General features: G+C 42.6%; 1 protein-coding gene across 13 annotated transcripts in view; it reads left to right on the top strand.

The window, feature by feature from the left end:
* LOC121536479 (PTB domain-containing engulfment adapter protein 1) overlaps positions 1 to 18,628 on the top strand; it is a 140,469-nt gene that overhangs the window by 108,652 nt on the left and 13,189 nt on the right. For 12 of the 13 annotated variants that reach the window (XM_041843781.2, XM_041843782.2, XM_041843780.2 and 9 more), the window contains 2 exons: positions 1,642 to 1,723; positions 17,790 to 17,851. In XM_041843781.2, coding sequence (XP_041699715.1) covers positions 1,696 to 1,723; positions 17,790 to 17,851 — 90 coding nt within the window. In that variant the 5' untranslated portion in view covers positions 1,642 to 1,695. Of the gene's footprint in view, positions 1 to 1,641; positions 1,724 to 17,787; positions 17,852 to 18,628 lie in introns of those variants that run through there. The other variant, XM_045206747.1, reaches the window with a different exon arrangement.

Below are 18,628 nucleotides of genomic sequence, written 5' to 3'. Positions count from 1 at the left end.
AGACAGACAACACAACACTACATAAAGAGAGACCTAAGACAACAACACAACACGGTAGCAACACAATATGGCAACAGCACAACATGGTAGCAGCACAAACATGGTACAAACATTATTGGGCACAGACAACAGCACAAAGGCAAGAAGGTAGAGACAACAATACATCACGCGAAGCAGCCACAACTGTCAGCAAGAGTGTCCATGATTGAGTCTTTGAATGAAGAGATGGATGCTATAGCCGGATGTTGCATTATCCATCTAGAAAGGAAGTTGTCGCCCTTCAGTTGTATCAAATTGATACAATTCTTTTAAAATGGACTTTTCAATCAAATGGACATTAAAATTATGTTCTATTGTTTGCTTCACAAAGGCTCTCATGTCTGGACAATAAAGTAATTTGCATCCTTGGAACTCATCTGAGACATTCTATTTGGTTCCTTAACAGAACATTTATCAGAATATGTTTGATTAAAATGTAATATACGTCATGAGTAAAAAGAGTTACATCAGTGCTTCAATCCATTTAAGTTTTGCCGGAGTGGGATGTTTTAAACTGAAAAATATCGAAGTAAAATGAAGTTGACTCAGAAATGGGTTTCTACCTTTTCCTGAAATCACTGTTAAGCAAAGCAGAAATTGGCTTAGAAGGGATTCTATTTCCATCGAAGAGACTTGATCAATACGTGAAAGAGATGAAGAAAGAAGCAGCAACAGTCAAAATAATTGAGTCGACCTATTCAGAGGCAGAACTTACTTTTGTACACTATCTATCTGTGAGAGAGTTGAGAACATAGATTTTGGAAATTGGCATTTAAACCAAAAACCTTGCAAAGTTGATGTGCTTCTTAATGCCTTGTTGCATAATGTCTTGAGTCCTCATCCTCATTGATACATATTCAGTTACATTTTTTGGGGAGAGATTGCAACTGAACTTTATGTTGGGCTTTTCCTCCTTCTCGCACTTTGGTATTAAAAGTTCTCACTTGGTTGGGATCATCAGCAAATGGTCAAAGAGAACATGTAGGTACTGTAACCCAAGTGCCTATTTACTGTTCACCACCAGGGTTTAATATGACAGCTTTGAACTCCGCTTTATGTGAAAGCTACAACTTTGTCATGACGACGAATGTTTTGCTACAATAACTAATCTACTTTGGTTGGATTTATTCGGGCAGCCACCGACAAGCATATAACCCCTTTCTCCTAGGAAGATTATACTGTAATGCAACAGATTGTGGCTAAAAAAAGTAAATACATAAAAAAAGTTTCCAGAAAATGGTCTCAAGCGATGTTTACTGTTACTACGAAATCAACCAGCAGTAGTAGATTTATTTTGACCTTTGTCATGTTTAGTGTGCTAAATCGAGAGTGACAAATGACTCTACTAACAAGTCTAGCCATCAAAAATACCAAAATGGTCAACTCCCCTACTCAGATGGTAAATGACTTTAATCCAAAGGTAAACACATGGTGTTTTGTAGGTGGGCCTAGGTTTTCATTGGCATATATTCTGACTGCCTAAATATTGGCTTTCTGTGAGAGGGTGGCATCAGGCTGGTTGTTTGGTAACATTTTCCAGGTTTTGTTTGTTGAGGGTCTGAGATTTTAAAGGATTCTGAAACTGTGTTTTTCCCTCTCCAGGTGGAATATTGGCAAATACACAGGAGGGATCGCAAAGACACAAGGTTTTCCAGTATGAATCGGGCTTTTAACAGGAAAAAAGGTGAGCACTCAGCCACATTTTGGTTCTATTCCCCATCTGTTAAGCAGATCAACATTAATCCCAGATCTACTTCAGATCATATTATGATTGTGCATGTTTGGCTCAGAGATTTCTAAGTCAAGTAGCCTTTGTTCAATGAGCTACTTGTTCTTATACCTGGGAGCTAACAGACGTAATCCACATGAGCACCGTGGTTACTGAATAATATAACATGTCTGACTCGACCGTTGCGGTTTCGCATCAACAGCTTGTTGTATTTACCGACATCTGTCCCACCACTGCCGCTCGTGTAATTTTTATTGGGTTTTACTTTCTCAGGAATCTAAGTTGATGCTTTCTCATATCATCGACTCAGACTCTGGAGGGCACATATAAGAAGTCTATTGAGAGGTTTGGCAATAACACAGAAGTTATGGCTTCACAGCTGACACAGAAAGTAGTCAGTGAAGTGTTCCCCAGGCACAGTGGTTGTGCCTCGTACTGATGGGCCACAAATGCCTCCAAACATACTTTCACACAGTCCAGTTCTGTGTGATTGTAGAGAGCGACGGAGATGCATACAGCCATCTGGCACAGTAAAGAGGGCATTAAAGTCTTTCAGCAGAGGACAAAGGTTCCTCCGAACTCTCCCCGAACAAAACAGACATTTTACCCCATAGCAACACAGAACACAGGGCTTTTGGAGACAACCGTTCATTACCAGAGCATTGCTCACAGCTGATAAAGAATAGGGCTTGGTAAGAACATACGAAAAGGGTATCTGTGTTTTCCATTAGCGGCGGCTGTTGGCTAAATAGCCGATAACAGCATCATTGCTTGCCGGGCTACTGTTCCACTTCATTAATTAACTAGGCTTCTTTTCATTTTTTAAAAGTTTCAATTCGCTAGTCAGAAAAGTCAGTGTAGCCTTCTCCCGCTAGAATGAACGATATGCATCTTCTAGTGATCTGTTGACAGGACAGGCGCCTGTCGGTCAAAGAAGCGAGCGATGACAGGGAGACACTGCTGGTTTGTCCCGCCTCTCGGTACTTGTGTTATTTTTGTGCTCTCTGGTTGGCTCCAGTCAAATGTATTTTCACGGAATAGGTAGAGCATCGTAGGTGGCACTTGACTTTCAAGTAAGGGGAAGCAAAAAATATATACACACATTTATGATAAAGTATTAGACGCATTTGCAGACTAATGTAAGATGGCCTACTGTTCCTAATGCGATGACTAGATAGTCATAAATTAAGCTAAAACAATTATTTTCATTGTCTCCTCTTGTTTGTTGTTTATCCAGCGATTGGAATAATGTGATAGGCCTATTTTTAGCTTTTCACTGACATCCACAAAGCAGCAATTAGCTATATGATAAGATGCACACGCTGCACAAATTGCGCGCTTCCTGACTGTAGATTATGCCCTGGTCTTGTCATAAAATAAAATAAAAAACGACAGCTATTTTTTGAAAGACGCTAATGGTCCTCAGTGGCTAAATCATGGTCTCTGGTGTCGTGTTTTGAAGGATTGTATTTATTTTTGTGTAGACACCAGTAATTATATAATTTTGTCAAGTTCAATTACATTTACTTTAGGGGAAGCTTAGCATGACTGTGCAAATGGATACATTTTTTGTGGTTATTAAAAGCCAGAGATTGAACGTTTTAGCACAGATTCTTCATTGTAGTCTTTAAACACTGGTACTTTTCTTCCTTTTGCGATTGATGAATTAGCATTATTACTTCTACATTTCTAGTGGCCTATGAGCAAAGTTGTTGCAGACTTGGTTAACAATCACTTTGTTAGAATAGGTTTTTCTCGTTCTTACACATTCTTTCAACTTGTATTTAGTTATTTGGACTGATGCCAAAATGTGGTTGTAAAATCAGGAGGACAAACAAAATACTGTTCCTCATTCTGCAAAATACTGTTCCTCGTTCTGCAAAATACTGTTCCTCGTTCTGCAAAATACTGTTCCTCGTTCTGCAAAATACTGTTCCTCATTCTGCAAAAATACTGTTGCTCGTTCTGCAAAATACTGTTGCTCGTTCTGCAAAATACTGTTCCTCATTCTGCGAAATACTGTTCCTCGTTCTGCAAAATACTGTTGCTTGTTCTGCAAAATACTGTTGCTCGTTCTGCAAAAATACTGTTCCTTGTTCTGCAAAATACTGTTCCTCATTCTGCGAAATACTGTTCCTCGTTATGCGAAATACTGTTCCTCGTTCTGCAAAATACTGTTCCTCATTCTGCAAAATATGGTTCCTCATTCTGCAAAATACTGTTCCTCATTCTGCAAAATACTGTTCCTCATTCTGCAAGGTGAAGAACAAATCACTAGTTATTTGTCTGGTCAGTCTGACTACATGCTGAGCATCATTGGATAAAAGCGTCTGCTAAATGGCATATTATATATATTATATCATTATAGTCTGATATACACTATATATACAAAAGTATGTGGACACCCCTTCAAATTAGTGGATTCGGCTATTTCAGCCACACCCGTTGCTGACAGGTGTATAAAATATGGTACACAGCCATGCAATCTCCATAGACAAACATTGGCAGTAGAATGGCCTTACTGAAGAGCTCAGTGACTTTCAACGTGTCACTGTCATAGGATACCACCATTCCAACAAGTCAATTCGTCAAATTTCTCCCCTGCTAGAGCTGTCCCAGTCAACTCTAAGTGCTGTTATTGTGAAGTGGAAACGTCCAGGAGCAACAACGGCTCAGCTGCAAAGTGGTAGGCCACACAAGTTCACAGAACGGGACCGCCGAGTGCTGAAGCATGTAGCGTGGAAAAATGGTCTGTCCTCGGTTGCAACACTCACTACCGAGTTCCAAACTGCTTCTGGAAGCAACGTCAGCACGAGAACTGTTTCGTCGGGAGCTTCGTGAAATGGCCGAGCAGACGCACACAAGCCTAAGATCACCATGCGCAATGCCAAGTCACCATGCGCAATGCCAAGTGTCGCAATGCCAAGTGTGTGGTGTAAAGCTCGCAGCCATTAGACCCTGGAGCAGTGGAAACGCATTCTCTAGAGTAATGAATCACGCTTCACCATCTGGTGAAGCGTGATTCATCGTCCGACGGACGAATCTGGGTTTGGCGGATGCCAGGAGAACGTTACCTGCCCGAATGCATATTGCCAACTGTAATGTTTGGTGGAGGAGGAATAATGGTCTGGGGCTGTTTTTCATGATTCGGGCTAGGCCCCTTAGCAACAGTGAAGGGAAATCTTAACGCTACAGCATACATTGACATTCTAAATGATTCTGTACTTACAACTTTGTGGCAACAGTTTGGCGAAGGCCCTTTCCTGTTTCAGCATGACAATGCCCCCGTGCACAAAGCGAGGTCCATACAGAAATGGTTTGTCGAGATCGGTGTGGAAGAACTTGACTGGCCTGCACAGAGCCCTGACCTCAACCCGATCGAACACCTTTGGGACGAATTGGAACGCCAACTGTGAGCCAGGCCTAATCGCCCAACATCAGTGCCCGACCTCACTAATGCTGTTGTGGCTGAATGGAAGCAAGTCCCCGCAGCAATGTTCCAACATCTAGACGAAAGCCTTTCCAGAAGAGTGGAGAATGTTATAGCAACAAAGGGTGGACCAACTCCATATTAATGCCCATGATTTTGGAGTGAGAGGTTCGACGAGCAGGTGTCCACATACTTTTGGTCATGTAGTGTATCTTGCTTTTCCTAGAAGACATTGATGGATGGATACCCCATTCCATTGCTTTCTTCTTTTCATTTTACCTGGAGGAATGACCTTTTAAAATATTGAATTGTCAGCTCGGTTCGTAAAATAAGAATAGATTCCCTCTAGTAAAAATAATCTGGTTTTCTGTCCCATCATCCAAAGAATGTAATTTCTTTACCAAAATCAGTTTTCAATTTCACACTGAATTTGAATGCAATTATCGCTGAAATACTTCAGTCTGCTATACATATTGTGGGCACTACTGTGTAGGAGCTTGACTGTTTGATTTTGATTTCTGTTTCAACAGGGGTGTCAATATTAGCAATTCCCACTTTTCAGATTGAGTTAAAAGAGTTAGTTTTGTAACGTGGTATAATGCAGAATGTGTATAAAAGACTCCTTATGATCAAAGTAGTGCGTGTGATTCATCAAACACTGTGCAAGTGAAGCACTTTTTTCAACGCTGGAAATGTGCATTTTACTTTTTATCCTTTTATTACATTTACATTTTAGTCATTTAGCAGACGCTCTTATCCAGAGCGACTTACAGGAGCAATTAGGGTTAAGTGCCTTGCTCAAGGGCACATCGACAGATTTTTATAATAGATTAAGTAGATATCCCTGTAGACCTTTCCTGCAGTCAAATGATCTAGTGGCCTCAGGGGTGGAATGTTATTCATATTTTTCATAATTAATCAACATTATTTTAAAAAACCTGCCGAAAATCCGTGGTTCTATGTTAAAGAGTTTTGTTATAGTTCAGTCTGCTGTGGTGTAAAGTGTAATATTGGGATGCAAACTCAAAATTGAATACATTTCAACTCTATATCTGACATGGTACAGGTATCTTCTTTTTTCTAAGCCCATAACCATGTGTGTGAGGTGTATACTTTTGTTTCAAAGTAGATTTGTTTAAGACTACCAACAAACACTCTGTTTGACCCTGATATAGCCCACTGCAGTAAAAGGTTAAATGGCGTGATCCGCATGTATCTAACCCGGTCACGCTAACCTTTACCATAATGAGATGCAAATTGAAATAGTGCAAACGTCTCTGTGTCCACCAGCAACCAGGTACATTATTATTTCGTAAATTATTATTTCGTCCATGTAAATATTTTACTGAGACATGCAGTTGAAGTACACTCAACAGGTCAAAATACCATTGTGTTTCCAAGTGAAACGGGCTGACCTGTAATCACCAGGGCTGACCTGTAATCACCAGGGGTGACCTTTAATCACCAGGGGTGACCTGTAATCATCGGGGCGACATGTAATTATGTAATTACCAGGGGTAACCTGGAATCACCAGGGCTGACCTGTAATCACCAGGGCTGACCTGCAATCACCAGGGGCCCATGACACAGACAACCTTTTTTATCTGATGATGATGGAGAAATAATTGGGTGCAAATCTCTCTCGTCAATTTCTTTCAGGGCAGTAATGACAGACACAGTACTCTACAGCCTTGTAACAGTGTAAAACAAAATATAGGTGTATTTTGATGGTGCACACACACACACACAGACAGACAGACAGACAGACTCAAACAGACAGACAGACTCAAACAGACAGACATATTTCCATAGAGGAAACAGGAAAATAATGTACAAAGTCTAACTCATTAAAACATGCTGTGAATGGGGCAATTTGGTTCCTGATTCCATGTGCTATCCTGGAATTGATCTCAGTTATTTCAATGAGTAACAATGACTGGAGATTGAGGATTAAAAACAAAGAAAGAAAATGTGTCAGGTAAATAATCGGTCGATGTGCCCTTTAACAGGGCCCTTAACCCTAAATGCTCCTGTAAGTCGCTTTGGATAAGAGCTTCTACTGAAATGTAAAAATGTACACTAACGACAATGCAGGGTGTTACTGTATATCCATTTTTAATGCCCTCTCTTTGTCATTTGGAGATCAACAGATGAACTCACTCATATGAAAAATGTGGCTTTTTAATTTCTCTGGACCACATTGGCAGCTCATATCCAGAAAAACTGTAAAACAACGTATCAGAGGTGTTAAACTGAGCTTAGCTTAACTCCTCTGACCAGCCGGCGAATGAGGCAGCTAGACAAATAATACAGGGACCTGTGCCTTGTAAAAATGATTGACAACTAGCATTTTTATGGGGATGGGGGAGTGATTCTACAAAATGTGTTTGGGGCCTGTTACTGTAAGTTCCATACAGTGGCTTGCGAAAGTATTCATCCCCCTTGGCATTTTTCCTATTTTGTTGCCTTACAACCTGGAATTAAAATAGATTTTTGGGGGGTTTGTATCATTTGATTTACACAACATGCCTACCACTTTAAAGATGCAAAAAAATGTTGGGGGTGAAACAAACAAGAAATAAGACCAAAAAAAAGAAAACTTGAGCGTGCATAACTGGTCACCCCCCAAAGTCAATACATTGTAGAGCCACCTTTTGCAGCAATTACAGCTGCAAGTCTCTTGGGGTATGTCTCTATAACCTTGGCACATCTAGCCACTGGGATTTTTGCCCATTCTTCAAGGCAAAACTGCTCCAGCTCCTTCAAGTTGGATGGGTCCGCTGGTGTTCAGCAATCTTTAAGTCATACCACAGATTCTCAATTGGATTGAGGTCTGGGCTTTGACTAGGCCATTCCAAGACATTTAAATGTTTCCCCTTAAACCACTCAAGTGTTGCTTTAGCAGTATGCTTAGGGTCATTGTCCTGCTGGAAAGTGAACCTCCGTCCCAGTCTCAAATCTCTGGAGACTGAAACAGGTTTCCCTCAAGAATTTCCCTGTATCCGTCATTCCTTCAATTCTAACCAGTTTCCCAGTCCCTGCCGATGAAAAACATCCCCACAGCATGATGCTGCCACCACCATGCTTCACTGTGGGGATGGTGTTCTCGGGGTGATGAGAGGTGTTGGGTTTGCGCCAGACATAGCGTTTTCCTTGATGGCCAAAAAGCTAAATTTTTGTCTCATCTGACCAGAGTACCTTCTTCCATATGTTTGGGGAGTCTCCCAAATGCCTTTTGGCGAACACCAAACGTGTTTGCTTATTTTTTTCTTTAAGCAATTGCTTTTTTCTAGCCACTCTTCCGTAAAGCCCAGCTCTGTGGAGTGTATGGCTTAAAGTGGTCCTATGGACAGATACTCCAATCTCCGCTGTGGAGCTTTGCAGCTCCTTCAGGGTTATCTTTGATCTCTTTGTTGCCTCTCTGATTAATGCCCTCCTTGCTTGGTCCGTGAGTTTTGGTGGGCGGCCCTCTCCTGGCAGGTTTGTTGTGGTGCATATTCTTTCAATTTTTTAATAATGGATTTAATGGTGCTCTGTGGGATGTTCAAAGTTTCGGATATTTTTTATAATCCAACCCAGATCTGTACTTCTCCACAACTTTGTCCCTGACCTGTTTGGAGAGCTCCTTGGTCTTCATGGTGCCGCTTGCTTGGTGGTGCCCCTTACTTAGTGGTGTTGCAGACTCTGGGGCCTTTCAGAACAGGTGTATATACACTGAGATCTTTTGACAGATCATGTGACAATCAGATTGCACAAAGGTTAACTTTATTTAACTAATTACGTGACTTCTGAAGGTAATTGTTTGCACCAGATCTTATTTAGGGGCTTCATAGCAAAGGGGGTGAATACATATGCACGTACCACTTTTCCGTTATTTATTTTTCATACTTTTTTGAAAGAAATAGGTTTTTTTCATTTCACTTTTTGTGTATGTCCATTACATGACATCCAAATAACAATCCATTTAAAGTACAAGTTGTAATGCAACAAAATAGGAAAAACGCCAAGGGGGATGAATACTTTTGCAAGGCACTGTATATGGAACATATTGTATATGAATATGACGTTAATTTACAGGTATATAGAGGTCATCTACAAAATAAGAAAAACAGAGCTGTTCCCTGACAAACGTTTGGGTCATTCATTATATAGCTACTGTCTTTTGAAAAGCTGCATTCTCTTTGACAGGGAAATTATCTATGAGCATTTCTCTGCTAATGGTTCCCTCAAAGGGCACTGCCTTAATGTAATTTTAACACTTGTGAATGTTACTTAGCCTATGACATTTCCCCTAGCTGTAGATGTGAACCACTGCTTGCATGGCTGCTTTGCTCAGCAAACGGACGCATGGCTTGTCAAAGGGTTTGCATACCCAGCAATCTCATTGTCAGCTTTGACTCGATCGAATGCAGTGGTGAATTACTGTTTTCCCTGCATTGAACAACCTTATCGAAGCAATTGTGCTGCAATCACTGTACCTACAGTGTACTCTTATCAAGGTTTAAGCTTACAAGGTGTTAGAGACTGCTGCTGTCCTATGTACAATACATAGTCATTGAACACTGGATTTACATTTTACATTTTAGTCATTTAGCAGACGCTCTTATCCAGAGCGACTTACAGTTAATTATTTTTTTCATAATTAATAATGTTAATATTCATGTTTACATACTGTTTTACCCACTTTATATTTATATACTGTATTCTAGTCAAGGATCATCCTATATAACTACTGCTGTACACACCTTTTCTATTCACATACTGTACATACATACTGTCTACACATATATTTGTATATATATATATTTATATTCTGGACCTTGCTCATTCTAATAAGTCTATATTTCTTAATTCCTTTCTTTTATTTTTGGTGTATTGTTAGTATTTTGTGTACACGACCAATCAAATTTGATTTGATTGAGCAATTAGCAGTGGTGCTCTTGTCAGGTTGACCTTTGAGTTGTCCTCTGGAAGTATGATGAGTAACCTTTTGGGATAGTTGTAAGGCATCACTCTTGTAGAAATAACAAACGACAAAGGTTGAAAAATTCTCGAAAATACGATTAAAAATGGCCTTGAGATCGGTGCAACATAAAATAGGAAACCATCAGCGACTGTTGAGGCTAAATTCTTCACTGTCATCAGTATCCTCATTACCCTAAAGGCGATGACGGTTGGAAATATGGAAGTGCTATGGAAAACAAGAACGGTCCCCACTCTGATTCCCACTCACTGGCACTGACGAAGGACACTCCCCTCATTTTATTGTATTGCATTGTGTTGGAAGAGATTGTTGGAGAAGATCCATTGTATTTTATTTTACCCTTAATGATTAACCATTTGTATCCGTCCACTCCATTTAATTAAAACGGATATCTGGAGTACGGACATTTCTGCTGGAGGTATTTTAGATTTCAGTCCCCCCGGGGCCTACTGATTGATCCAACAGAACTCTAAATGAGACAAATGGGAGATTAATTGGCCATTGTTTTCCTGTAAGGGCCCAGTTCCGGTGATGGCTACTGTCCAGCCTGGCCCATGGGAACATTAGCTGTGTAATTCATTAAAGTGAATGGGTGAGATAATGAGCTCAGGCTTGATCTGTCTGGAACTTCTGAAGGCTTTACTACTAACTGTGGTTCTGAGTTCTAAGTCCCACAAAGCATTAGCTTTGATGTTCTAGTATTGTTTGATTACTTTCAAATACTTTGAAATGTGTTTGATTGAGTGTGTCTGGAGTGGCAGATGGGCGTGGTTTGTACTGTTGGGACTATTACATTAGTGCCACTGTGCGAGGCATTTAATTTGAAAGAAAACAGATCCGTATTATTGTATCATGTCTTTGTGTGCTACTTTATTGGCTGTTAGAAACTGGGTGTTCGAGCCCTGAATGCTGATTGGCTGACAGCCATGTTATATCAGACATTATAAACTGGGTGGTTCGAGCCCTGAATGCTGATTTGGCTTACAGCTGAGGTATATCAGACCGTACACCATGGGTATGACAAAACATTTATTTTTACTGCTCTAATTACATTGGTAACCAGTTTATAATAGCAATAAGGCACCTCGGGGGGTTGTGGTATATGGCCAATATACCACGGATAAGGGCTGTATCCAGGCATTCCGCGTCGTGTTGTGCATAAGGACAACCCTTAGCCGTGGTATATTGGCCATATACCACATACAGTTGAAGTCGGAAGTTTACATACACCTTAGCCAAATACATTTAAACTCAGTTTTTCACAATTCCAGACATCAGAATAATAGTAGAGAGAATGATTTATTTCAGCTTTTATTTCTTTCATCACATTCCCAGTGGGTCAGAGGTTTACATACACTCAATTAGTATTTGGTAGCATTGCCTTTAAATTGTTTAACTTGGGTCAAACGTTTCGGGTAGCCTTCTACAAGCTTCCCACAATAAGTTGGGTGAATTTTGGCCAATTCCTCCTGACAGAGCTGGTGTAACTGAGTCAGGTTTGTAGGCCTCCTTGCTCGCACATGCTTTTTCAGTTCTGCCCACACATTTTCTATAGGATTGAGGTCAGGGCTTTGTGATGGTCAATCCAATACCTTGACTTTGTTGTCCTTAAGCCATTTGGCCACAACTTTGGAAGTATGCTTGGGGTCATTGTCCATTTGGAAGACCCATTTTCGACCAATCTTTAACTTCCTGACTGATGTCTTGAGATGTTGCTTCAATATATCCACATAATTTTCCTTCCTCATGATGCCATCTATTTTGTGAAGTGCACCAGTCCCTCCTGCAGCAAAGCACCCCTACAGCATGATGCTACAGCAGTGGCTTCTTCCTTGCTGAGCGGCCTTTCTGTCACACTCTGGCTCCGGGACTTTGTATTTGAGCCAGGGTGTATTCGTTTTGTTGGGTTTGGTTTGGTTATGTGGGGTATTTGGGTGTGCTTGGTTTTGGTTGTTCTTGTTAGTCATATGACTCCCAATCGGAGGTAACGAGTGTCAGCTGTCGGCTCGTTATCTCTGATTGGGAGCCATATTTAAACTGTGTGTTTTCACCTTGTTTTTGTGGGTTTTTGTTCCGTTTCGGTCGGTGTACCGTGGACTTCATGAGTCGTCTTTTGTTTGTAGTTCGAAACTTTAATTAATAAAGTCATGTTTCTTGCACACGCTGCGCCTTGGTCTCCTTCGCTCTTAGACGACCGTGACAGAAAAACCCACCAATCTAGGACCAAGCGGCGTGTCAAGCGGCAACAGGACCCACATACACAGGATTCATGGACGCCTATAAAGGATTCATGGACATGGGAGGAGATACTGGATGGAAAGGGTCCTTGGGCACAACCGGGAGAATATCGCCGTCCTCGTGAAGAGCTGGAGGCAGCTAAAGCCGAGAGGAGGCGATATGAGGAGGCAGCACGGAGGCAAGACTGGAAGCCCGAGAGTACTACCCAAAAATTTCTTGGGGGGGCTTAAAGGGAGTGTGGCGAAGTCAGGTAGGAGACCTGCGCCTACTCCCTGTACTTACCGTGGAGAGCGAGAGTACGGGCAGACACCGTGTTACGCAGTAGAGCGCATGGTGTCTCCTGTACGCGCGCATAGCCCGGTTCGGTACATTCCAGCTCCACGTATCGGCCGGGCTAGATTGAGCGTTGAGCCGGATGTCATGAAGCCGGCCCCACGCATCCGGCCACCAGTGCGTCTCCTCGGGCCGGCTTACATGGCACCAGCCTTACGCATGGTGTCCCCGGTTCGCCTACATAGCCCGGTGCGGGTTATTCCACCTCCCCGTACTGGTCGGGCGACGGGGAGCATACAACCAGGTAAGGTTGGGCAGGCTCAGTGCTCAAGGGAGCCAGTAAGCCTGCACGGTCCGGTATTTCCGGCGCCACCTCCCCGCTCCAGCCCAGTACCGCCAGTGCCTACACCACGCACCAAGCCTCCTGTGTGTCCCCAGAGTCCTGTGCGTCCTGTTCCTGCTCCCGCACTAGCCCTGAGATGCGTGTCCTCAGCCCGGTACCTCCAGTTCCGGCACCACGCATCCGGCCACCAGTGCGTCTCAGCCGGCCAGAGTCTGCCGTCTGCCCAACGGCGCCTGAACTGCCCGTCTGCCCAACGGCGCCTGAACTGCCCGTCTGCCCAACGGCGCTTGAACTGCCCGTCTGCCCAACGGCGCCTGAACTGCCCGTCTGCCAAGCGCTGCATAAGCCGCCCGTCTGTACTGAGCCTGCCAAGCCGCCCGTCTGCCATGAGCCTTCAGAGCCGTCCGCTAGACCGGAGCCGCTAGAGCCTTCCGCCAGACAGGAGCCGCTAGAGCCTTCCGCCAGACAGGAGCAGCCGAAGCCTTCCGCCAGACAGGAGCAGCCAGAGCCTTCCGCCAGACAGGATCAGCCAGAGCCTTCCGCCAGACAGGATCAGCCAGAGCCTTCCGCCAGACAGGATCAGCCAGAGCCTTCCGCCAGCCATGAGCAGCCAGATCCGTCAGCCAGCCATGAGCAGCCAGATCCGTCAGCCAGCCATGAGCAGCCAGATCCGTCAGCCAGCCATGAGCAGCCAGATCCGTCAGCCAGCCATGAGCAGCCAGATCCGTCAGCCAGCCATGAGCAGCCAGATCCGTCAGCCAGCCATGAGCAGCCAGATCCGTCAGCCAGCCATGAGCCGTCCAGCCAGGATCCGCCAGAGCCGTCCAGCCAGGATCCGCCAGCCAGCCAGGATCCGCCAGAGCCAGCCAGCCAGGATCCGCCATTCAGTCCGGTGCTGCCCCTTAGTCCGGTGCTGCCCCTTATCCTGGTGCTGCCCCTTATCCTGGTGCTGCCCCTTAGTCCGGTGCTGCCCCTTAGTCCGGTGCTGCCTCTTAGTCCGGTGCTGCCCCTTAATCCAGTGGGGTTAAATTGGAGGGTGGTCATTTGGAGGAGGCTACGTAAGCGGGTAGTGACTATGGTGGGGTGGGGACCACGACCAGTGCCAGAGCCGCCACCGTGGACAGACGCCCTCCCAGACCCTCCCCTAGACTTTATGCTGGTGCGCCCCGGAGTTCGCACCTTAAGGGGGGTTATGTCACACTCTGGCTCCGGGACTTTGTATTTGAGCCAGGGTGTATTCGCTTTTGTTGGGTTTGGTTTGGTTATGTGGGGTATTTGGGTGTGCTTGGTTTTGGTTGTTCTTGTTAGTCATATGACTCCCAATCGGAGGTAACGAGTGTCAGCTGTCGGCTCGTTATCTCTGATTGGGAGCCATATTTAAACTGTGTGTTTTCACCTTGTTTTTGTGGGTTTTTGTTCCGTTTCGGTCGGTGTACCGTGGACTTCATGAGTCGTCTTTTGTTTGTAGTTCGAAACTTTAATTAATAAAGTCATGTTTCTTGCACACGCTGCGCCTTGGTCTCCTTCGCTCTTAGACGACCGTGACACTTTCAGGTTATGTCGATATAGGACTCGTTTTACTGTGGATATAGATACTTTTGTACCGGTTTCCTCCAGCATCTTCACAAGGTCCTTTGATGTTGTTCTGGGATTGATTTGCACTTTTCGCACCAAAGTACGTTAATCTCTAGGAGACAGAACGCGTCTCCTTCCTGAGCGGTATGACAGCTGCGTGGTCCCATGGTGTTTATACTTGCATACTATTGTTTGTACAGATGAACGTGGTACCTTCATGCGTTTGGAAATTGCTCCCAAGGATGAACCAGACTTGTGGAAGTCTACAATATTTTTTCTGAGGACTTTGCTGATTTATTTTGATTTTCACATGATGTCAAGCAAAGAGGCACTGAGTTTGAAGGTAGGCCTTGAAATACATCCACAGGTGCCCCTCTAATTGACTCAAATGATGTCAATTAGCCTATCAGAAGCTTCTAAAGCCATGACATCATTTTCTGGAATTTTCCAAGCTGTTTAAAGGCACAGTCAACTGACCCACTGGAATTCTGATGCAGTGAATTATAAGTGAAATAATCTGTATGTAAACAATTATTGGAAAAATGACTTGTGTCATGCAGAAAGTAGATGTCCTATCCGACTTGCCAAAACTGTAGTTTGTTTACAAGAAATGTGTGGAGTGGTTGAAAAAACGAGATTTAATGACTCCAACCTAAGTGTATGTAAACTTCAACTTCAACTGTATACATGTACTGTATATGTTCAGAACCAGTCTGTCTTTAGTAGTAGAGAAGCATTGAGATGCATCATCCCCCTAAAGTCTCCATCGGGCACCTCTTTCAACATGACAGGTAACCCTAAAGCTGTCGCTGAATCAGACTGTTGAGGACACACGCGCCACACAAACTGACCTTCAGACTCTCAGATGCATCCTCTCGTGCCCACGGCACTTTATTTCCGCCGTCTAATCTTTTACGCCCCGGTGCCAGTCCATTTTTTTTTAGCGACTTTAGAGTCCTCCTTTTAACGGTTTATATAAAGGTGGGCACGAGAGGTGGGGCCGCCTCTATTAATCAAGACTGGGTGCTGACACATAGAAAAACTGTCTGGGCTACCTGCCTTCGCCGCAGTGAGTCCAGGACCTGCCCCCATTCATCATAGTTAGAGGGGGGGGTGGATCTCACTCATTTACTCTTTGAGGATAAGTAGTATGGTGGGGATGGAAGAGCTAGTGCTTAGCAGAGGGGTCAGCTGTGTTGGTCAGGGCTGTTGTGGCTATGGTATAGTTACTGGTATGGCTATGGTATAGTTACTGGTATGGCTATGGTATAGTTACTGGTATGGCTATGGTATAGTTACTGGTATGGCTATGGTATAGTTACTGGTATGGCTATGGTATAGTTACTGGTATGGCTATGGTATAGTTACTGGTATGGCTATGGTATAGTTACTGGTATGGCTATGGTATAGTTACTGGTATAGCTATGGTATAGTTACTGGTATGGCTATGGTATAGTTACTGGTATAGCTATGGTATAGTTACTGGTATAGCTATGGTATAGTTACTGGTATAGCTATGGTATAGTTACTGGTATGGCTATGGTATAGTTACTGGTATGGCTATGGTATAGTTACTGGTATAGTTATTGGTATGGTTACTGGTATAGCTATGGTATAGTTACTGGTATGGCTATGGTATAGTTACTGGTATGGCTATGGTATAGTTACTGGTATGGCTATGGTATAGTTACTGGTATGGCTATGGTATAGTTACTGGTATGGCTATGGTATAGTTACTGGTATAGCTATGGTATAGTTACTGGTATAGCTATGGTATAGTTACTGGTATAGCTATGGTATAGTTACTGGTATAGCTATGGTATAGTTACTGGTATAGCTATGGTATAGTTACTGGTATGGCTATGGTATAGTTACTGGTATAGCTATGGCATAGTTACTGGTATAGCTATGGTATAGTTACTGGTATGGCTATGGTATAGTTACTGGTATGGCTATGGTATAGTTACTGGTATGGCTATGGTATAGTTACTGGTATAGCTATGGCATAGTTACTGGTATGGCTATGGTATAGTTACTGTAATTGACATCCCAAGTTTGTTGGGAAAGGTCTATATTGACCAGGCCCTACAGGTTTAGTGTGTTTCAAGGTCATTGTTAGGTATATTTGTTTTGAGCTTCATTGAGGAGAAGTGGAGAAATTGAGAAATTAAAACGGGGGGGGGGGATTTAGGGAGATTCTTGCACCGTATAAGACTATCAGTCCCTGATTGAAGGAAGAGAGTGCATAATATAATAATTTATAATAATTTAATTTATTCTTTAATGTTTAGTCTTGTACTCAATGTCAAATAAATAAAAAAGAGTTAGGAGTCACGAGGCAAGCAGTTACTTGCGTCACTGCAAGGCGCCAACCTTTATGAATTGGAGAGAAAATCTTAGATTTATGAGCTCGGAGACTGAACCCCAGAAATGAATAATCATCTGAAATATTTTTATTATTCGACTGCCTTTACAATATAATTCCAGTAACGTAGAGTTGGCTGTAGCGGTTTCCACAGGGTTCAGATACAACAGTAGTGGTTGCTGACCCAGAGTACTTAGCATCTCTGAACGTCATTTGTGAACCGAGTGCACACCGATTTTACATGTAGAATCGCATGAAAAATGTAGCCAGTCAGACATCTACAGCGGGTGGTCCCTAAAACACAATGCTCTGAACGATCGGCAGACGAACGCTAGATCCACATTCCGTGCGATGTGTGCAAGCCTTACATTTCTTAAAGTTACATCTCTTTTGTTTGAATGTTTCTTAGATTCCCTTGATTCATTCTTTAAATAATGACATTAGAAAATAAAGAACCTTAATTCATTCTTTATATAATGACATAAGACAAGAAATAACCTCGATTCAGACCTCCTCCCTCTCTTTATTCATGTTTTTGTTTAGTCTGATGTTTGGTTTTGACTCCTGTTAAATTTTTATTTTTATATTTTTTTACAATTGTGAAGTGACTTTGGGTCCTTGAAAAGCACTATATAAGTCCCATGTATTATTATTATTATTATTATTATTATTATTATTATTATTAATATATTGTTGTTGTTGTTGTTGTTGTTGTTGTTGTTGTTGTTATTATTGTTATTTAAAAGATTAATGATTTATGAACGTTAACCACATCAATTTTTTACGAAAGCCCACTGTGATATCTGTTTTCAGATAAATCCTGGATGCATACTCCAGAGGCGCTGGCAAAGCATTACATACCCTACAATGCCAAGGTAATGACTTTTTTCATGTTCCCTCACACAGGTTCTGGAAGTTAGATATAAAAATAAGAAAGTTTCACTGATGCAGTTGGATGTTCAGCCACCATGCGTACAGTACCTACCCACTGGGCACAGACGTCAGTTCAATGTCTATTTTTGATTTACATTTCGTTGATTTGTCAACTAACGTGAATTCAACGTGAAATCAACAAAACAATTCACCATGTCATTGGATTTAGGTTAAAATCGGGGTGAAAAAAGACAAATTCCCTTAAGTTGATTACTTTTTTTGAAATCTAATCTGTTTTTCATGTTGATTCTTGAAACTTGATTCTATGTCATCACATTTTATTTTTGTGTTGTTGAAATGACGTGGGTAGGCCTTGAAAAAGTTAAGTTTACTTGGCTTTTGACTATGGCTTTGTCCAAAATAAAAAAAACTTTCAATATGAACCTATTGAGTTTCCCCTAGCTCTGAACAAGGTGTCTGCTTCAGGCAGTAACAGTCAAAGAGTACAAACACACAGGTAGCCTAGAAACATTTCCTGACTGACTGCAAACACTGCAGTAGATTTTCACTGGAAACACAGAGAGTTACAAAACAATGAAGTTGTTTAGTCTTCTCTGTCTTTTCTAATGCGGCACACACCTTAAAAGCTAACTCTTGAGAACAAAGTATCCTGTCTCGGGGCTGTGCTTCTGCTGTGCTTCACCCAAACACTCCCCTCTTATTGGAGGCAGAGAGCCTGTCAGTGAGCATCCGGCGGCTCCAGAGATGTCTTATTGAAG

This window comes from Coregonus clupeaformis, chromosome 23, assembly GCF_020615455.1.
Source record: "Coregonus clupeaformis isolate EN_2021a chromosome 23, ASM2061545v1, whole genome shotgun sequence".
NCBI classification, from domain to species: Eukaryota; Metazoa; Chordata; class Actinopteri; order Salmoniformes; family Salmonidae; genus Coregonus; species Coregonus clupeaformis.
Note: the sequence above shows the minus strand (reverse complement) of the source record. Positions and strands in the feature narration are given on the sequence as shown.